Source organism: Staurois parvus, unplaced genomic scaffold (genome assembly GCF_062004578.1).
Source record: "Staurois parvus isolate SC_StPar_1 unplaced genomic scaffold, SC_StPar_1.0 ptg000285l, whole genome shotgun sequence".
In the NCBI taxonomy this organism is placed as follows: Eukaryota; Metazoa; Chordata; class Amphibia; order Anura; family Ranidae; genus Staurois; species Staurois parvus.
In genome coordinates, this window is record NW_028318081.1 from 356,305 (window position 1) to 379,321 (window position 23,017).

The following is a 23,017-nucleotide window of genomic DNA, read 5'->3' on the forward strand; positions in this document are numbered from 1 at the left end:
AAACTCGGATGTGTGGATGTGTCTGTACAGCCACTCCATCTCCATTCACTATCAGAAACTAATTGCAGGCAGCTCCAGACATGTAAACAAACACCTCATTCACACTGTACAGGCCACTGTCCTCATGTGAATGAGACCTTTAAATTAACTTAATCAGAATGCTCATAGATACAGAGATGATTGAGGGCTTATTTTAAAGCACTTTACTGCTTCTTCGGAAAATATAAATATGTTAGTGTGCATGGCCATAGCAAAGATTATTTTTAAAATGGTGAAAAATATGATTTTTTTTTTAAAAGTAGTGCCATATTACCCCATTTGCAGGAAATGTTTGTCTTGCTAGTGTAACCCATTGAAATAGTGTTTGATGCAGTACTTTAAAATGGCCTTTAGATGGCGGTGGCCTGCCATTCAGGGTCATTCACATTGGCAGAAGAGCCCTCTGGAAATTGTATGCTGAACAGCAGAACTTGAATGGTGAGCAGGGCACTGGGACTGCATTGTCCAGGGGAATTAGCGGAGGCATTTAAATATCATAGCCCAGGAGAGAGCAGAGGAGTGAGCGTAGAGGAGAGAGGATGAAGTGTGCTGACTGCTGAAGTGCTGAACTAGGCCATATAGCCAGAGTTGCTGTCCAGCGAGCCAATCTGATAGCAGGAGACCAGACAGGAAGCCGAATTGGAAACTGGAGATTCTGTCTAAGATCCCCATCAGCCAGAAAAGCCGCTATGAGCTGCCAAACCATATTGATTGGGTGAGAGAGTTCCAAGTATCTACCAGCTAAGTGAACACTAACAGTTTCATCACCTTTGCTATCTACCTGCACATAGTTGTGAACATTACATATAGTTGCCCCAGGTTGTGACCTAGTTCTCCCAGCCAATCCTGTTGGGATACATCTGCATCACAGTCTTATCATCCAAGGTGACTGCAGGACATACAGTTGCAGTTGAACACAACAGTGCCAACTGAAACAACAAGTTCCCTTTTCCAGCAGAGCGGGATTCCTACTACTGTTGTCTGCCTTTTATCTAGTGCACTAATTCCCTACCAGCAAACAGCAAAAGTGTTAAATCCTTCCTTTGTTCCTTATTTTTGTGTTACCATACTATCATCTTAATTCAATTTCATACCAAATGGGCCCCAACAAGCAGTCAGAAGAATATATAGTATTCTTAAAGGAATATTGATCAATTATAAATGAGAGCTCTCTTCACTTCACATTTATTCCATGTGTTCTAGTTCTGAGGACCCACAGTGACCTTACCTGTTTGATAGTTGTTCTTGCTCACTGGGGATTCAACAGTCTCCACAGATTAGAGGCATTGGATTATTCCTGAAAGCAGGCCTGCTTACAGTTACAGGTATTTCACTGTGAATGCTGTTACTTTTACTTAAAATTGACAAGAGTGATTATGTTTGCTGCTTATACCCATGTTATTCTGTTCTTTGTGACCGAGTTACATTCATTGCCAATATAAACTTCATATTTGTTCACACTATCTTGTGTGTGAGTCCATTTTACAGTTGTGGTTTTTTGTGGTCACAAGAGTATGGTGGTGTCAGCAAAGGCTAGGCTTTCAAAAGGCGGTTCAAATTGCCAGAGAAACTACAAATTACTAAGTAACCCCTTTAGGGGGTAGTGCTACACTAGTGATTTTCCTACCTGTTTAACAAATGCATTTTGCAGGGCTGGTGGTGCGCTAGACAGCTTGCTGGCAAATTGAGTATCTTTCACAGCATTTACAACATCCTTGGGTTCCAGGGCCAGTAGATTCTGACTCGGCAATCCGCTCACCAAACTGCCAAGGTTCGTCAAGTTTGCAATCTGAGGGGAAAGACAATAAATATTGATTAAAGGAAGCTATATACTTTTTCAAATATCAATATATGCCAGTCATCAGTTTTAAAGAGATAGGGAGCCATAATGAGAGACTATATATAATGCTGTGCAATTGCGATAAAGTACAGCTTACCAGTCCTTAGATGTGATAGTTGCATTTGTTTTCTTCTTTCAGACTTATTTTCCCTTTATTATCACCTTGTGATCCAGCCAGTAACACACTTTCTGTCTTAGGGTAATAACATTCACTCCTCTGTATATATGGAGGAGGGAGTCATGGTTATTACCATTGGCTTCTCTCATTATTTGGATTACAAACATGTCTCTTAAAGCTGAAGTTTAGATCTGGCAATTTTCCATAGTTACATTGGTCCAGTTGGACCAAAGAAGGTATGTATGTGCCATACCTGTGGGATCCCTGTGGAAGCTGGAAATCACTGTAGCCTGAACCGCTACTACTTCGCTACTACAGTGATCTGCACTAGCTTCCGGGTCCTGTGCCAAGCAGCTGACCTGCTGCTTACTGATACAGGAGATCACTCGCTCCCAGGGACGGAGTGACAACTCTTGGGGCCCCTGGGCAATAGGGGATCAGAGGGCCCCTGTGACCTTGCCCACACTCAAAGCACACCCAAAGAAGCCTATAAAAGGTACCAGGGGCATTTAATGGGGCCCCCTACTGACCCCGGCCCCTAGGGCAGTTGCCCGAGTGCCCAAATGATCAGTTTTCCCCTACTCGCTCTGCATGAACAACACACTTTCTGCAATGTATTCTCTGATTGGACGAGGTTGAGATTGTGACATCACCACCTTGCCTCTCCAGCTTGTCCATTTAAGGGATGCTTTGCATTTGAGTGCATGCAAAGTGTTTTCTGAATGGAGCCACACCAAGCGAGCAACCTCATGTGTTTGCAATGCAGCAGGGCAGCCGCTTGTCACAGTACCCGGAAGCTAATGGAGATCACTGTATTAGTAGTGCCTACTAGAGTGACTTCAGCTTCCACAGGTATGGCAAATACGTATTTAGGCTAGGTTCACACATTTGTGGCTGTGCGGGTCGTGGTTTGCGCGGACACTGCAGCACATTAATTTGCCTCATGAAATGCAGGAAAGAAGTCCCTGCACTACTTCTGAAATCGCAGTCCGCACAGGAACCAGGAGTACAATGCAATTCCCAGTGCGCTTTTCAGTGCAGGAGGCATGCCATTAGGATTAATGGCATCCGCCCACATGCCCTGCGATTCACTATGATGGTGCTTGCAGCAGCGACAATATGTGTGGGTCCCGCAACGGCACCACCCACATGTAAACCTAGCCTTACATTGGTCCAAGTGGGGCTATAGTAACTATGTAAAAATATACCATACCTAAACATCAGCTGTACTCTCTATTACATAGCAGGGAAGGAAATTGGTTGTTTACAGAAAGAATATAACATTGTTTTTGCCTTCTTTTCATCTCATAGGAAGTGACAAGTATACTGCATTTCTGGCAAGTTCAACAGTATTTTCTGTACTTGCTGAAAATGGTCTTAAACTGAAAAATAAAGACTAAAGCAGCCACCACATCTAAGAACTGGCAAGCTGCAATATATGTTACATTTTTTGTTTTCGGGTTTAGATACCCTTTAAAATGAACCTTTACTTTTATCATACAGGGTAAGATAACAGGTTCTCTTAAAAGCAACTATGAAAGGAATATGGAATTGGTCAGAGAAAGAAACCTACAAAAGAAGAATAGAAATACTTAAAGTGCTACTAAACCCTGGACCCTGCATTCACTATATCTGGTCTCCCCGGACCCTGCATTTACTATATCTGGTCTCCCCGGACCCTGCATTCACTATATCTGGTTTTCCCGGACCCTGCATTCCCTATATCTGGTTTCCCACAGTACACAGAACATGAAAATTGCAATTTTTTTAGTAAATATAAACTGCTACATACCTTTGCTCATCACTAGTATATAGCAGTCTTGTAACTTCTATCAGCGTCCAGTAGACCACTGGCTAAAGCTTGTAGGAGGAGTTTTCATTCTCCCCTAATTGTCCTGAGGCTGCATAACCCCTGACCCTCTGTTTGGACAGTGCTGATTGGCCCTATGCTGATCACATGTACCTTCCCAAGAAAAAGAAACTCTCTAGCAAACCACACCAAACTGAGCATGTGCAGATTGCCCCCAAGGCTCTGTTCTATCAGCAGATGGATTGAGGACAGTAGAAGAAGGGGAGGATCAGAGAAGACAGGATCAAACAGCCTTTTTACACAATGCGGAGGATTAACCCCTTAAGTCCCACAGTGAGTATAACAAGCATGCTATACTGCATATACAGACTGATTTTACCATTGTGGGTTTAGTAACACTTTAACTTCACTCTAACCTGTGCCTATGTTTAGGAGAAATTGTCTGCTGAAGTCTGTTAAGAATTTGATATTTCCGGGATGGTTGAGTTTTGATCAGTTGGATTCCACACTCCACATGCTCAGCTTTTCCTCCTACTGACCTCCATGTCATCACAGACAATGGTAATGATTTGGAGGTCAAAGGGAGGAACCAATAAATAGGGGACACAGAAGATTGAAGTGTTGGTTGCTCAGCGTGATTATAAACTATCACATTCAGCTTAAAATAGAAATGAAAGGCAAATCATCTGTGTAAAGATAAAATATTATATACACCTTTTTTTTCTCCATTTTTACAAGTGATTGCATCCTCTCTCATCATCATCTGAGAGGTGGGGGAGGAGAAACAGCAGGACATTGATCTTCCCAGTGAATGGCTGTGCAGGGTGGGGGTGTCAGGACAAGTCTGATCATTGGAGAAGAGCAGACTGAGTTCCCAGAATAGCTACAGACTGACCGGGCTGTGCTCTAATGCCTAGTATGGTCAGTTTTTAATAGAAAGCATGGGGACTGGCAGGACCACCAAGGATTTCACACAAAGGAAGCAATACAAAGAGAACAGGATACTTTTTCATACAAGTACATGGTACAACCACGAGCCTAGCGTTTGGCTCATCTTGCTGCATGGCCCCATTCATTTGAATGGGTGGTGTTTGGCAGTGCTACTGCCTGACACACACAAAAGGGGGTTATTTTTTGCTGTGCAGTGAAGCAAAGCATCACGGCTTCAGCATGGGTACAACTCTGTTTGGCCGTCTTTGCAGCTTAAGGGGGCTGTTGGAGGGAGGAAAAACATGGCTCAACTGCCTATTCTACCACCCCCAACCACAAGTGTAAACTAAGCCCGATTGCAGCAGAACATGTCAGTATTATTATTATTATACAGGATTTATATATATTATTATTATACAGGATTTATATATATTATTATTATACAGGATTTATATATATTATTATTATACAGGATTTATATATATTATTATACAGGATTTATATAGCGCCAACAGTTTGCTCAGCGCTTTACAATATAACGGGAGACAATACAGCAACAATACAGTTCAATACAAGAGGGTTAGGAGGGCCCTGCTGCTTGGAGCGTATTATAAACCTAAATAGGAAATAATATAGTTAGTGATCTTTTTTTACTCACCGAGTAGTTTGATTTCAAGAGTTTTTTCATGATAGACTTGGTTTGGCCATTGTTCCAGCCGGAGACACTGGCTAGAGAAGACACGCTGGATTGTAAGTCTTTGTCACTTATTTTTTCAATTTGTCCTGGAGACAGGCCCACGGCTGACTGGCCCAGATTATTAAGTGTGTCAGATGAGAAGTTGGTCAGTTGGCTGACCAGAGACATGGCTATCTGTGGAGAGGTACACAAAAAAGATTGACAGATACAAAAATTGATAAAGCCAACACCTGTCTACATTATCAGACTGATAACTGAGGGGTTTATCCAGACCTAGATGGAGGTCTGTACATAGTTACATAATTACATAGTTAGTCTGGCTAAAAAAAGACAAATGTCCATCCAATTCGACCATTAAAAGAAAAAAAGTTATAATCCTACACCCACAGTTGATCCAGAGGAATGCAAAAAAAAAAAACAGCAAAGCATGATCCAATTTGTCTCCTGCAGGGAAAAAAAAAGTCCTTCCTGATTCCCCGAGAGGCAATCGGATATTCCCTGGATCACCTTTACCTATAAATGTTAGTATCCAGTTATATTCTGTGTATCTAAGAAAGAATCCAGGACTTTCATACAGCAATCCACTGAGCTGGCCAGAACCAACTCTTGAGGGAGTCTATTCCACATTTTCACAGCTCTCACTGTGAAGAAACCTTTCCGTGTTTGGAGATTACATTTTTCCTCTAGATGTAAAGAGTGCCCCCTTGTCCTCCTTGTCCCCTTTGGCTATTGGTCTATGTAAACACCAGGCTTTTTACAATATTGAAGGTAGGAGAAAAAGAAAAAACGTGAAAAAAGACTAAATCTTAGTGATGAGCAGAACGTGCCTTGTGGGTTCGGCAAACTTTTCTGAAGTTCTGATGCTGAACCTGAACCCCATTAAAGTCAATGAGAGCCAAATCTTTGAAATGAGTAGTAGTCATTCTCTAGGCTAATATCTATTATATCTGTAATAGGAACAAGGGGCTAGGCACTGCCCTAGGGGACACATACTGAGGCAAATAAATGTGTCAAATAATTCCATTTGGTGGGGAGAAGCATTTTAATGTGGTTGTAAAACCTTAAATATACCCAGTGAAGTGACTGTCCTCATGTGATAAACTGAGATGAAACAAATCCTCCCACTTAAGTTGCACCTGTCTATCTGCAGTATTCTCTTTTCTACATCTGTTCAAATTACTGAATCTAGAAAGCTTGTCTGAGAGTTTAGAAAAGAAGGGGTGGAGAGCTGAAATTACACTCTGCAGAGCTCAGTGAGGAGAGCTGTGAGAGCTGATTGGAGGGAAGGGACACACCCCCTTCACACAGCTCACAGGAACAGAGGTGAGGCTGTCAATCTGCTGGAGGTCCCTCACCTGTCCCCAATTTTCTCTTGGTGACAAGAAAACCTGTCATTAGTGACTCATGCAGATAGCAGAGGAAGGAGGCAGCAGACAGAAATGACACTCAGTGCTCTGGATTGAGACAAATACACGCAATAGAAGGAAATGCTTTTCTCATATTTAATGTCTGAGGTTTACAACCACTTTAAAGTGAAACATTAAAAGTTTTTTCAAATAACATGTCTGGGGATGCATTTAACTTGCCCATAAAGTGATGATTTATACAATTTACTGCAGCAAAACTGACATTTTCAAAACTGACAACCAGGCCAGGGTTGTGGGGAAGAGGCACTTATCCTCAACATGAGGACAAGGTCAGGGGCGGACTGACAACTCATAGGGCCCCCAGGCAATAGGGGATCATGGGGCCCCTGTGTCCTTGCCCAAACTCAAAAAAGCTTATGAAAAAAGGTACCAGGGGCATCTCATGGGACCCTGGGCCCTCGGGCGGTGCCCGGGTTTCCAAATGGTCAGTCCGCCCCTGGACAAGGTTCTTTACTAAGGGGCATCAGGTGATGGAGTACCTGAATCCAATGATTTGGAGAGGTGTCCCAATACTTTTGGCAACATAGTGTATATCATTAAGTAACTCTACTTTTGCTGACAAAAAACATTCCCCTCTGGGTGATCTATGTACATTGCAAGGATTTTAACACAATTTGTTGCAGAGTCCTACCTTTTGTTATTCTGAAGAAATAGCTGTTTGTTTGTTTGTTTGTTTGTGTGTCCATGTGCAGAGTGAATCTATATGTGAGTGACTTTATAATGATCAATCAGCTGCTGCACCTACAGGGCTCTAATGAGGAAAATTGCAGGGTTTGCATCCCTTCAGACATGATTTCCCTTTGGGAGTATCACAACAAAAATGACATATTTGTTGCAGGGGGTGCTCAAAATCTGACTTCTATCTTAGTGCAGACTTCTGGAAAAAATCAGTGAGCCAATCACACAAGCAGGAAATGACATTTCTGAGGGACGTTCTGTACACCATCTGTGTACAGAAAGCCTCTAGGTAGCCATTATTGCATTGCATTTTACAGAGGATAAAAGTGCTGCAGATTGAAAAGGAAAGGTCATTTTTAACAGCATTCAATGACTTGTGTCGCAATTGTATTCATTTTTTTTATCTACTAAATTTTTACCACGAAAGTGGAGTTACCCTTTAAACACAAATGATATTGCCTTAAAGAAGAAGTTTACCTGCAGCTGCTCAGAGGTAGGGTTAGAAGCCGCCTGCCCTGGAGAAGTGCTGAAACATTGCTTGTTGATTTTGTTGGTAAGAGCTAAAGAGTCATCTACAGTCAGGTTCTTGAGAGCAGAAGGTTGCAGGAAACAGAGGAATACCATGGGGAGGCTGGAATACAGGAGGAGAAAATTCTCCTAACATTGACTTTGTGACTTACAATCTATTGAAAGCATATATAAAAGGAACATCATAGTGCTGGCTAGAGGGTAAATCAGCATGGGAATTACATTCACTTATTCAATTACCGTATTTGCCAGCGTATAAGACGACTGGGCGTATAAGACGACCCCCAACATTTCCACTCAAAATATAGAGTTTGTTATATACTCGCCGTATAAGACTACCCCCTCTTCCACACACCAAATAAAACAAAGAGCATCAGATTTGATTTCAACATGTTAATTTATATTCGAATGCTTATGACATGCAGGAAAACTGTCACAAGGCTGTATGTTATCAAACATGTACAGTAAACATAAAACAGTGCAAGTTTATTAAACGTAATTCACTAAAGAAAACACACTCCCTCCTCGGCGCAAGCAACACTCCAAGTGAACCCTATGGACGGGTAGATGCTCTCCCTGTCTCCATGTCACTAGCAGCAGTCTGGTCCGCCCTTGAATCCATATTATGGATAGTACCAGTATTATAGTACCGTACCATATATTAATACCAAGTGACATACGGTATATTATGACCTGATAAGAGATTTGGATAGGGAGTATTTATCAAGGTATGCATAAGAAGGGGGCGAGGAGAAAGTTGTAAAATGTATAAAAGTATACCCGTGTGCATTTATTGTTACCGGTTTCACATGAGTGCCATTAGTATTAGTATTAGTGCCATAACAGTACCTGTCATTGTCACCATTGTACGGCCACAACACGACCGCAGCGCCTCCGGCCAGTCCCTGCATCTCCCTGTAATTGGCACTAGTGCGCAAGTCCGCATGTGCGAGCTCTGCGTAGACAAGGGGTGGGCCGGAGCACCGCTGCTTCCCGCCGAGCACAACGGGCCGGTCACGCCGAAAAGGCTGGCACCCCTGTATCGCTGCTGATGACCCGCCGCGGCCGCCCTGGATACCACGCGATACTGGATGCTATGTAGAATGAGGTGGGCGGGCATCGGGAGGCCACTATGGGCACCGGGCGAGTATCGGAAGGCCACTATGGCAGCTATGTCTATCCCAACTGAAGTGCACCCGGCGTATAAGACGACCCCCCCACTTGGAGGCATGTTTTTCAGGGCAAAAAAGTCATCTTATACGCCGGCAAATACGGTAGCTATAAATTCGGGTCAAGAACAATAACAGTGTACTAGCAACCACTCTACAATTGTGATACCAATTAAATCATTAAAATAATAATACCGACAGCAGCGGTTAGCAAGCAAGTAAATAAATCACAAACAAAAAGATCCTGTGTGAAAGTCCATATCAGTCCTCGTGTTAATAAATACTCAACAGAAACAATTAGGTCATACGTGAAAGTGTAAATATAATCTCTTCACAGGAAAAGCTTGTGCAGACATATTATATAGCTCATCCATTGGTTAGTAGCACAATAGACTTGGAAAACGTTCACCACCATGTGTCACCAACGACAGAGGCCTCTTACTAGATCTGTCGGACCATAAAGTTATAAATGGTCAAATTTGCTTAAGTGATTTGCTCCTTAAATTGTTCCCAGCATAGGATCAGACAGCGCACCCCCTTGCCGAGAATGGTGCAAGAGAAAAAAACATATTTCCATAGTGTAGTATATTAAAACATGCCTTTTATTTGATCCAAAAGCTTTCCATAAAATCGGTAAATTTAAAGAAAAAAATCTGTTTTAAAGAAAAAATAGTTTTGGCCTGTGTAGTGGGGCTGTGCCGGCACTGCATGGGTTAAATGCGCATTCTATTCTAGGGGAGAGGACACCAAAGATATGCTCGCCTGACCTGCCGATCCTCCCCGCACAAGACCGGTCCTTTTGGCTCCTGCCCCCTTCCCCCCCTGCGGTCCAATGATCTTGTTAATGGGCTGATCCTGACCTCAGCACACTCAAGGCACACTCCAAAGACAGGAACAGTTTACCACTGGACTGTGGGGGAGTGTGGTTTTCCGTAGAACCAGTGGGGCAGGTGAGTATGAGCTTAGTCCTCGCTCCTAGAAAAAACAAGCAGCTGATCCATGCAGTGGGGGCACAGCCCCACTGTATGGTAAAACATTTTTTTTTACTGGAATTCTGCTTTAAAATCCTGAAGCTTAACCGCATATACACAGTGTTCAATGCAAACACAATAGCAGGCTGACAGCTTACAAAAAACACCGGCTCTGAGAGGCTCTGGGCGTGGCCTTTCGTGACGTCATCATGCATGAGAGCCATTCTGAAATGTCATTTTTTGTATGCTATCAGCCTGCTATTGTGGAAGTATATGTGTTTTCTCTGGTACCATTTTTGGCAAGTCAAAGTGTGCTGTCTGATTCTATGCTGGGAACCACTGAAGGAGCAAATCACTTAACCATTGTGACCATTTATAACTTGATGGTCGAACAGATCTGGTAAGGGGCTTCTGTCATTGGTGACACATGGTGGTGGAGTCTATTATTGCGCTATTAACCAACGGATGACCTATATCATTTTTCTGCCCAGGCTTTTCCTGTGAAGAGGTTATATTTACACTTTCACGTGGGATTTGTTTATACTCAGTATTTATTAATACGTAGACTGATACGGACTTTCACACATGATTTTTTGTTTTATTATTTTACTTTTATTGATTTATTTACTTACTTTCACTTATTGCATTCATGCTGCTGTTGTGTAACCTGCAGTATAAAACTTGTGGTTTTGTCCCCTCTGTATAAATGTATGACATACATATCACATACATGTATGACATACAGCCTACATATTAGTTCTGGAACAGCAATATTCCTTTAAAGCAAACCTGTCTTCTTCAAAATGTTCACCTAGATTGTGTGCGGCATACTGCAATTCATCAAAGTGTTTTCAACAGCCAGTGTGCAGAGCTACAGTTTCCAGTGATGTAAGTGTCACATCTCAATGGTGGCACAAATCTGCCAAACACTGACCATGTCACAGGTACTCTGAATATGGTTGCCCTCCTGAACACTGTTCCACATGGGATTTCGATAATGTACTGCAAGACTGTGCCCATTAAAGATTGAACTCTGTAGTAGTAACCAGGGTGGATAAAAATCAATGATTTTTTAAAAACAAATCAAAAAAATCGGATTTTTTCGATTTAAATCAGATTTTTTTTTATTTTAATCAGATTTTTTTGTATAAAATGCTATTTGAGGAAAATATATTACCATCCAAAGGTTATTCCATCATGAAATAAAGATTAGTTTTTTAATTATGTAGAATAAGGCTGTATATGTTTAATTTTTTTGGTAAATAAATTCCATGAATCCATTCACACTGTCATGCTCTTCCAGAGGTTTTTGTAAGATTATTGGGCAGTTTCTCTGCCTACAAGATATTATCACAGATGATTGGTTTACTTTTGCAGTTCTCAAAACTGAATTTGACTCAGCGGAGATCACATGCCTCTTCTTCACAGCAAAAATGTTATAACATGAACAGAGTTAAGAAAAAGACCTTCATCCTAACTTCTACAAACCTATGAATACAGAATCAACCCCTTCAGTGCTAAATTTCAAGAAGTTCAGTGAATAGAATAGAAACAATATTTTTCTGATTGTTTGGAGTGGAATAGATCTGCACAAGAAGAAAGTGAAACTAAGTGTGAGGAGGAAGGGGCTGACAGTCTAAGTTTCTTAAAATATTTATATTTTGTTTAGCCAAATTAGTTAACAAACATGGATGTTTAAGCAAATCACATATGCTGGAATGTTATTGTTTCAGTTGAATAAATCTATTTAAATTGTTATTATTAAGGTAATGATTATTTTTCTCCTTCCTAAGTACAACAGAAAAGTTGTCCAAATATGAATGATTAACCTATTAAACTGGGGATAAAAAAACTAATATGAAAAGTTGTTATTCTAAAAATCTTCATCTACTTGTATATTAAAGTTATACCAGCAAGAATTAGTCTTTATGTAGAAAACTAGGATTTAAATCAAGCCTTACTGACTAGTGATTTAAATCAAATCCACCCTGGTAGTAACTACACAGGAGGCTAGAGGACGTGGCTAGGCTTACTTACTTATAGAGGTCTATACTCAGCATCACTTTTCAAGATGCAAAATTTGCATGTGAGCCCACTGGCAAGATCTTAGAATGACATTAACAAAATGGATCAATCTATAACTTGTATGCATCCTTAGTTATTTGTTTGTGTTGGGTGGTACCAGGTGTACTTTAGGATGCTAAGTGTTGGTGTATTGTTCAGTCAATTACCTGGAGAGATTGAAATTTGTGCTGGATGTCAGAAGTGATGTATAATAAACTGCGGTGTTCTGTGAGAAGTTCAGCTTACTTGCCAATGTAACACAGGATGCATCATTGGCAAAAATTTGCAACTGCAAAGAAAAAAGTCAGCAGTGAACCAAATTCAGACATTTATAGTAAATTCTACATTCACCTTAAAGGCATTGGCTTTCACTCAATACATATATTATGTGGCCAAAGGTTGGTGGGCACCAGGCCATTATACCTATCTTTGCTGGACGTTCCATTTCAAATCCATTTGTGTGGAGTGCCCCTTCCCCCAGTTATATCAACCTCCATTCTTCTTGGAATTTGTGTGAATTCAGGCAAAAATACATTTGTGAGGTTAGGTAGATGGTGGATGAGAAAACATGTCTTGCAAGCATCTTTACAATTCAATTCCAAAGGTGTTCAGTGGGGTTGAGGTCAGGGCTCTGTGCAGGTCCCTTGAGTTCCTCCACACCAAACTCACCAAACCATGTGGATAAATTTTCTAAAACTGAAGAGTGCAAAATCTAGTGCAGCTTTGCAGGGTAGACAAACAGCTACTAAATTCAGGTTGTTCAATTATGCTTTGACCAAAAACCTGGAAGCTGATTGGGTTCTTTGCAGAGGTGCACCAGATTTTGCTTTCTTTAGTGTTAGTAAATCAACCCCCATGTCTTTATGGAGCTGGATTTGTACACAGGAGCACAGTCATGCTGGAATAGAAAAGCAGCTTCCCCAAACTGTTGCCCCAAATTTGGAAGGCCACAGTTGGGTATTCCACCTGGTTGTAGCCATGTGCCAAGTGTGACTGTTGTGTGTCCACAAACATTTATTCATACAGTGAATTTAGGCTTTGCTTCCTGTTCTTTCCTGGGGTGAATCACCTGAAAGTTTCTTCTATATATTGGGTGTTCCAGAGTTGAAGTCTCTGAGCCATAGTCTCCACCTTTACTGTTGCTTGTTTGCGAGCTTTTGGTACTTTTACACTCTGGAGTCCTCCCTTTCCTTGGCTTCTTCTACATGGCCATTCTGATCAGGTCTGCCGGTCAGTTTTTCAGTGGACCTGACTGGAAGGTCCATTTACCCTGTGAACAGGTGGGTGTAAATGGATGGCCTTCTTTCAGGTCTGATCAAGTCTACTTAAAAAAAAAATAAAAGGGTGACCATCCTCTGTTTAGGCAGAGCAGATCATAGGATAGTTGGGTGTAAACGGTCAGCAGTCTATTTACTCCTGGCCAACCAAAGAGCAGAGCGGGCACTGTCTGTGTCCACTTCACAGAGACTGACTGGACACAGATGTGTCATCCACCTTCTCTGCTCTGATTAGCAGGGGTTCTGTGAATGGATCCCATGCTAATCAGAATCCACCCCGTGTTAAAGAGGTTCTCATTACAAAGGAGAAGGTATCCTTTGTAATAAGAACAGCCTCTCTTTTGGATCCCTCCTTTCTTTTAGTGTTTTAAAATGCTCATCTTTATAGCTGAGCTCCAGGCACAAATAAAAGGCACAAATGAATGCAGCTCTGCTCATTAATTCATCATTAAAGGCCCATTCACAACAGCAGTTGAGCTAGAATGCAGATGCTTTTGTGTGGTAGGATGAAAGAGATACAGATGCGACAATACCAGCCAAATGGTAAAATATAATTTAAGTGGACGGTTCCTTTGAATTAAGATAGCTGTTTTAGTTCTTTCCCTATAGTTACACACAACCTTGTCCTTTTTTCTGTTTGATTTGGCTGATTCAAGTCTTTCCTTTTTTGAAATACTGACAAATTAATTACAATACAATAAATAAAATCACTGGATGACTGCCTAAGATCCAGTGGGCAAGAGGCACCCTGTCTTACCATGGTATCATTAGCAAAATGCATCAGATCCACATCACTTGTGCAGGACACGAATGAAGCCATATTAGTCACAATCCAGGCAGAGGAGTTGGCGTTGGATTGATTATAGCAGACTATGGCATTAGAAGTGTCTATGGGAAAAAGCAATGAATGAAAAACAGGTAGAAACACACCTTTTAAAAATTGTATTTCTATATGCTTCTGAAATATAGACAGGAGAAATAAATAAAAAGTTTGAATACCTTTAGTGGTCATATACGGTTTGATGAAAGTATTATAAGTGCTTTGTTTTGTTCCTGTTGACATCTGGGGGAAATTACTGTTCAGACCTTTCAAACTGCAAAAAAATAACATATAAACATTAGCAAAATGTGTTCAGTTTATTTGCTGAATTGAAAGCATGATCCTTGGAAACCAGATGATTTGACTTTGGGGGTAAAAGGGTAGGGTTCACCCTCTTGCTGGATTGCTAAAGCTTTGCATGAGTGGATATCTGCCCTATGGCCATTGTTAGACCAACTGTCTAGCACAAAAAGTAGGAACATCTGAAGCTGGCCATACAGCGATTGAAGTTTTGACAAAGGGACATGCTGGAAAAATTTTGTAAACAAAAAAAGAATAGAAAAAAAACAGTCTATTGTCAGCTTAACTTTACAGAATGGCTCAAGAATTTCTAATTTGATCAATAGGGACAAGTTTACCATATGTCCCATATTGCACCCCCGTGGAAGTCACATGTCCCGGCAACGAAACACGTAGGTGCAGGGCTTATTGGGTGAGGTTATCTTGCACAATAAAACCTGGAATTGTGGAAGTGTGACATCTATACAGCCATTACTACATGAACTGGCACAAAGGAAGAAGTAGAAAGACTGATGCACTTGGACTTTCTCTGCATGATATATGTTTATTTTATTTTATTTTAATTAAGCCTATTTATGTTTTCTGTGGAACAAATGAAATGTTACTTTATGCATAGTACTTAACCATTGTTTATATTTATGAAGGCTATCCTTGAAGGCCCTCCTTAACCCAGGTTGCCTTGATGGCTACATCTACAGGAATCTGTAGAGGCTGAATGCAAGTCCTTAGTAGAAGCTATGAAGAGTTGGTAATTATCATCCATACAGGGGTGAAGCTACAGTACACAGGGCCCCATAGCAAACTTTTGATGGGGTCGCCAGCAACCTCTCCACTACACTTGGCAGTGTCATTTGAGACAAAAGTGTAATTTATCCTAACATAAAGTACCGTATATTTAAATCAAGGATGGGTAGCAGCAGAGCTGAAAGCAGTTGGTATTTGCTGGAAAAATCCAACCTACATAAATCATGCTCCCCCTTAAGAAAGCTTGGACACTGGGTGCTTGTAGGCATACTGTATGATGATTGGGCTATACTACCATAACTGGTCAAACTGTAACAAACTAATGTCTATAGAACATTCTATACAACATTCATATACAACATTCTATACAACATTCATATACAACATAGCAGTCTATACAACATTCAAGTGTAACTATTATTAATGTAGTGTTCTTCTTGAAGGTTTGTACAGTGAATGCTGGTTGCCAGATAAATTGAGTTATTTTTTGCTGCGTAATGTCATCTGGTTTCAGTCAACCATTACAAATTAGGACATGTCCAGTAAGTTCATAATATTACGGGTGCAGGAACACGTTCCCGCACCCACAGGCAGCCGCAGCCATAATGTGCTGCTCTTTAGAAGACATGCAGGGGTGCAATTAAATCTTAATGGCACCCCCACGCATCAGGTGCCTGAAACGCATAGTGCCAAAGCAGCATGCGGCTGAATGCGGCCGTATTTTCAAGAAAGGGGCAGACACTTCTTCCCTGTGTTTCCTGCAGGTACAGCAGCCTATTCAAATGAATGGGCTGCTGTACCTGTGCAAGCGCTAACCTCACTACCTGCAATAGCATGCCTAGCCATTGAGCAATTTTCTGGCAGGCCACCGATGTAGAGAACCTGAGAACAAAGGGGGTGAAGAACAAATGCATTAGGACTGTGAGAGCCTGGCCAATCCTAATATTATAGAAATAATAACCACATGCAGATATAAAATAGTTTAAAGCAGCTCTGGATGTATTAATAAATGTTTATTTAAAAAAAAATGCAAGCAGAGCAATTACCTGAATTTGACATAATATCAGCCTTTTGTAATCACTGTACAGTAGAGCACTGACTATGAGAAGGGGCTACACTGGAAGCAAATCAAGTGTGTTATTTGAAAGTGTACTGACAAGAAACCTCCTGATAGCAGGAAAGAGCACAGTGAGCAGAGGGAAGACCTCTACACTCTGTTGCTTCTCCTTCACTGTAAAATCAGAGACTGCGAGCAGGGAGGTGACCAGCCTGTGTTGCTTAACTGCATCAGAGTAAACTCAGGTTGCCAGGTTAGCTATGCTGCTTTGTAGAGCTGTGTAAATCCCAGGACTGGATGGACAAGATGCAAATCCTTTGGCAGGTAAAACAACCACATTATGTAAATTGTATCCCAGTATTTAGTGGTTAGAGTTAGGTTTAACTTTTATAATAATCATTTTATAGATATACTGATCATGTGTACTGGTCAGCCAACAACTGCTACTAATATACCACCAGCTTAGACAGATTTAAATGCTTTCACTTCATTTCTGCTATTGATGTCTTGGTTGGCCCCATACATTTCATATTTTTACACACTTACATGGCTTGGTAGGAGTCACATGACAAGTTCTTTGGTAGGGCATTGAGTTGGTTTGGAGTAATACCAGGCAAAAAAGCTGTAGCTTTATCCTGGAATAACTGGGCCCAGTCACTGCTAGTGAAAGAACTGAAGTTGCTCTGCATATTCTGGAAGATCTGGGTAAGCAGAACCTTGGACAAAGTTGGATCAATGGAGGTCTGGTTGTTCTGTAAACATGACAACAATCAAGAGAAACACTTATTTTATAAAATGGCTTATACAGTTACAGGACAAGAATTCCTTAAATAAGTACACAGATAAGTGGAGAATTTTTGTTTAAACAAGGAATCCCTATTATGTACCGATTCATGCCTCAAATAAAAAAAATCCACCCTTTGTTGAAAAATGATATATTGTCTAACAAAGGCATTTTAATTTACTATTATTACTACTAAACTGCTACTAAACTCACAACAGTAAAATCAGTCTGTATCAGGGGCGGACTGACAACTCATGGGGCCCCCGGGCAATAGGAGATCATGGGGCCCCTGCGTCCTTGCCCAAACTCAAAAAAGCCTATGAAAAAGGTACCAGGGGCATCTCATGGGGCCTATATAAAAGATAGTTATTAGGAGGTTGTAAAATGATTTATCATGTCACCCAATATTTGGTCTCCATTCAGTAGCCAAAAGAGGCATTCAAAAAGAGGGGGATTTGTGAAAAGAAATTCACAGAGAAAGCGGCTACATTATGAACAGAACGTGACACTCAGAAAAAATTTCCAAAAATATGCTTTATTACACATATATAAATATGACATATGGGCGTTCGCCCTGGTTTACCATCACCTCAGTATGAGACAATACACACAGACCTAAAACCATATAAAATGACATCAAGACCGGTCTAAATGCATGTGCAACAGAAAAAATGACTGCAAGAGTCTAATGTCCCTGTAGCACAAACACATAGGTGAACACTTCCCAAAAGAGGTGTATCCAAAAATTATACCATAGGCATACCATAATGTTAATTATTATATGTAGAACAATACCATTATGGTGAATCCCAATCAGGGAATCCAAAAATTGTACTATGGAAAATTATCACATATATACAAAGCAGCAAGCACAATAGGCGTCAAGAAGAGAACAACAAGCCTCAGGCCTGTATGGGGGGAGACATAAATGTCAAATATATGATGCAATTCATTCCTGTGCCGGCACAAGTGGTTGGGGCCCATTCATCTGTAATATAAACAGCTGTATCCTAGAGCTCTTGAATGAAATAAAGCCCCATTTATTCCCAGGGTGGAAGAAAAGATGCAAAAAGCAGCACTCTGCTAGAAATGGTATCTTCACCACTATATGTGGACTACATACCACCTTTCGTAGGGAAAACAGGACATATCCCAAAAGATCTTCTGCCCGTTGAGATATATATGGTATATCCTGTATCCTATACAAAGCACCATGATGTCCCCATCCTGTAGTGAGATAAATGATATGTGGGAAGTCACTGACAGAGTATACACTCAATAAGATATATAGGTCATATAGATCACAGAGGACCATATATCTAATGTCCTGTAACAGTCCACTCACCACCTGTGCTGTGGGTATTAGGAATGAAAAAGATGTCCTTCATAGGTACTGCCATACACGGCCACAGAGGCCTAGGAACCACCGCTGACATCCGCCGATATACCGCGGGTTCCAGCCCCTTCTTGGCGCTTGTGCTGCTCACACTTGCCTCATGGCATATGAAGATGGCTTCCTCCTTATGGGTCAGCGTGCGTTCCACCTAATGCGCATGACCGGAAGTGACGTATCTGACGTATGACGTCAACGCGTTTCGCCGATGGGCGTATCTCACTCAGCTTCGTCAGGACCAATGAAACCACTGCATTTCAATTTCCTATTTATAGTGGGTAAAGACCCACCCATTTATGCAAAAAAGCTAACCTGCAATTGTTCCATATGGAAGAAAAGAAGGGGGCTAAATACTTAGCATAACTGCTGGTCTTTGTTGAATATAATTAAAATTAATTTTTCCACTCAGAAGGGAACATATTTCTTTATTGAACAAAGGTATGTCCTTTTCACCAGTGACCCCCATGGACGAGTTTGAGGTATTTAAAGATGTTAACTTATTTCTAAGAAAAGTTTTCTTGAGAATGATACATGGTAATCCCACTATTTTGGAGGATATGGCCTCTGACTCGTCCATTGAGGACCGCAAGATGCTAGATATGTTGATATCTCTCATAGAGGAAAATGAGGATGGTGATGAGAGTGCAATAGACCTGGACAATTCCAATAACATAATTAGGAAGGTTGATCTAAATATTAGATCGACAAAAATGCCGAAAATTCGTTCCAATATGAGGATCTCGACATTTCTAGATTTTGTTGCTGATGATCTTAAAAATCTTGAGTGGAAAATGCCAATTGGTGATAATTAGAGATGAGCGAAGAAATGAAAAATTCGATTCGACTGATTCGGCGAATTCGTGGACAATATTCGATTCGAGTCGAATAAATTCGCTGTGAATTTAACTTAAAAAAGGGTGTTTCTAGGCTTCAGAGAGACTTAATATTAGTGCAGAACACTGTACCTTTAATTTAAATGCCCTTGGAGTCTGCTGGGGAAGAGAAATAATACTGTCTGTCAGTATGACATGCAGATGAGTGCCGTCGATCTTAGAATCACTGCACACTTCACTCCTTTGGCCAGTCACGGGGCCAAAACCAGTGTTTGGAGCCACAGTGTGGCGGTGGAGGCAGCAGCAATGGGAGGCCATACAGCAACCTATGACAAAATGGAAACCAGCAGGAGCGTGAGGAGACCTGAAAGTGGCACATGGCAGAGTGGGAGCAATGGGAGGCGGTACAGGGACCCAGGTCACACTGTGGGCCCAGCAGCAGCGTGACCAGGCGGTACGGGGGCCCATGGCCGATATGGGGCTTGGTGGCACCTATGGAAGGCCTGTAATCTGCCAGCAACCTATGACAAAATGGACAACCGCAGGAGTGTGAGGAGATTTCAAAGTGGCACATGGCAGAGTGGAAGCAATGGGAGGCCGTACAGGGACCCAGGTCACACTGTGGGACCAGCATCAGCGTGAACAGGCGGTACGGGGGCCCATGGCCGATTTGACCTCATTCATCCCATAGTCCTGCCGACTCACGAATAGCGTGGCCTCCTCAAAGGGCCTGAGCAAGCGCAGGTGTCACACATGAGCTGACAATGGCTGACATCTAAGTTACACAGGGAGTACCTTTATCCGCTTTTAACATCAGGAAATCTGTGATGGCCTTTAGCTGTTCGTAAAGGCGGTCTAACATATGTAGGGTTGAATTACACCTTGTTGCAACGTCACAGCATGAGGAGTCGGTACGGGGGCCCATGGCAGATTACATGTCTGGCAGCAGCAATGGGAGGCCCGTAATCTGCCAGCACCCTATGTCAAAAAATTTAACACACCAGCAGTGTGAAGAGACCTGAAAGTGGCACATGGCAGCAGAGTGTGGCGATGGAGACAGCAGCAATGGGAGGCCGTACAGGGACCCATGAGAGACTCTGGACTTGGCAGCAGCATGAGGAGGCGGTATATAGGGGCCCATGGCAGATTAGGGGCCTGGCAGCAGCTATGTGAGGCCCGTAATCTGCCTGCACCCTATGTCAAAAAATTAAACACACCAGCAGTGTGAAGAGACCTGAAAGTGGCACATGGCAGAGTGTGGCGATGGAGACAGCAGCAATGGGAGGCCGTACAGGGACCCATGACAGACTCTAGACTTGGCAGCAGCATGAGGAGGCGGTATATAGGGGCCCATGGCAGATTAGGGGCCTGGCAGCAGCTATGTGAGGCCCGTAATCTGCCTGCACCCTATGTCAAAAAATTAAACACACCAGCAGTGTGAAGAGACCTGAAAGTGGCACATGGCAGAGTGTGGCGATGGAGACAGCAGCAATGGGAGGCCGTACAGGGACCCATGACAGACTCTAGACTTGGCAGCAGCATGAGGAGGCGGTATATAGGGGCCCATGGCAGATTAGGGGCCTGGCAGCAGCTATGTGAGGCCCGTAATCTGCCTGCACCCTATGTCAAAAAATTTAACACACCAGCAGTGTGAAGAGACCTGAAAGTGGCACATGGCAGCAGAGTGTGGCGATGGAGACAGCAGCAATGGGAGGCCGTACAGGGACCCATGAGAGACTCTAGACTTGGCAGCAGCATGAGGAGGCGGTTTATAGGGGCCCATGGCAGATTAGGGGCCTGGCAGCAGCTATGTGAGGCCCGTAATCTGCCTGCACCCTATGTCAAAAAATTTAACACACCAGCAGTGTGAAGAGACCTGAAAGTGGCACATGGCAGCAGAGTGTGGCGATGGAGACAGCAGCAATGGGAGGCCGTACAGGGACCCATGAGAGACTCTGGACTTGGCAGCAGCATGAGGAGGCGGTATATAGGGGCCCATGGCAGATTAGGGGCCTGGCAGCAGCTATGTGAGGCCCGTAATCTGCCTGCACCCTATGTCAAAAAATTTAACACACCAGCAGTGTGAAGAGACCTGAAAGTGGCACATGGCAGCAGAGTGTGGCGATGGAGACAGCAGCAATGGGAGGCCGTACAGGGACCCATGAGAGACTCTGGACTTGGCAGCAGCATGAGGAGGCGGTATATAGGGGCCCATGGCAGATTAGGGGCCTGGCAGCAGCTATGTGAGGCCCGTAATCTGCCTGCACCCTATGTCAAAAAATTAAACACACCAGCAGTGTGAAGAGACCTGAAAGTGGCACATGGCAGAGTGTGGCGATGGAGACAGCAGCAATGGGAGGCCGTACAGGGACCCATGACAGACTCTAGACTTGGCAGCAGCATGAGGAGGCGGTATATAGGGGCCCATGGCAGATTAGGGGCCTGGCAGCAGCTATGTGAGGCCCGTAATCTGCCTGCACCCTATGTCAAAAAATTTAACACACCAGCAGTGTGAAGAGACCTGAAAGTGGCACATGGCAGCAGAGTGTGGCGATGGAGACAGCAGCAATGGGAGGCCGTACAGGGACCCATGAGAGACTCTGGACTTGGCAGCAGCATGAGGAGGCGGTATATAGGGGCCCATGGCAGATTAGGGGCCTGGCAGCAGCTATGTGAGGCCCGTAATCTGCCTGCACCCTATGTCAAAAAATTAAACACACCAGCAGTGTGAAGAGACCTGAAAGTGGCACATGGCAGAGTGTGGCGATGGAGACAGCAGCAATGGGAGGCCGTACAGGGACCCATGACAGACTCTAGACTTGGCAGCAGCATGAGGAGGCGGTATATAGGGGCCCATGGCAGATTAGGGGCCTGGCAGCAGCTATGTGAGGCCCGTAATCTGCCTGCACCCTATGTCAAAAAATTAAACACACCAGCAGTGTGAAGAGACCTGAAAGTGGCACATGGCAGAGTGTGGCGATGGAGACAGCAGCAATGGGAGGCCGTACAGGGACCCATGACAGACACTAGACTTGGCAGCAGCATGAGGAGGCGGTATATAGGGGCCCATGGCAGATTAGGGGCCTGGCAGCAGCTATGTGAGGCCCGTAATCTGCCTGCACCCTATGTCAAAAAATTTAACACACCAGCAGTGTGAAGAGACCTGAAAGTGGCACATGGCAGCAGAGTGTGGCGATGGAGACAGCAGCAATGGGAGGCCGTACAGGGACCCATGAGAGACTCTGGACTTGGCAGCAGCATGAGGAGGCGGTATATAGGGGCCCATGGCAGATTAGGGGCCTGGCAGCAGCTATGTGAGGCCCGTAATCTGCCTGCACCCTATGTCAAAAAATTTAACACACCAGCAGTGTGAAGAGACCTGAAAGTGGCACATGGCAGCAGAGTGTGGCGATGGAGACAGCAGCAATGGGAGGCCGTACAGGGACCCATGAGAGACTCTGGACTTGGCAGCAGCATGAGGAGGCGGTATATAGGGGCCCATGGCAGATTAGGGGCCTGGCAGCAGCTATGTGAGGCC

The 23,017-nt window shown here is 43.1% G+C and overlaps 1 protein-coding gene across 1 annotated transcript in view; it reads right to left on the reverse strand.

Annotated features, from left to right (window-relative positions):
- Positions 1-23,017, reverse strand: part of MSLN (mesothelin) — a 120,905-nt gene that overhangs the window by 35,501 nt on the left and 62,387 nt on the right. The window contains exons 20-26 of the mRNA XM_089682093.1: positions 17,016-17,221; positions 14,548-14,642; positions 14,306-14,436; positions 12,439-12,560; positions 8,017-8,170; positions 5,396-5,608; positions 1,667-1,828 (exon numbers count right to left, since the gene is read on the reverse strand). Coding sequence (XP_089538219.1) covers positions 1,667-1,828; positions 5,396-5,608; positions 8,017-8,170; positions 12,439-12,560; positions 14,306-14,436; positions 14,548-14,642; positions 17,016-17,221 — 1,083 coding nt within the window. The remainder of the gene's footprint in view (positions 1-1,666; positions 1,829-5,395; positions 5,609-8,016; positions 8,171-12,438; positions 12,561-14,305; positions 14,437-14,547; positions 14,643-17,015; positions 17,222-23,017) is intronic.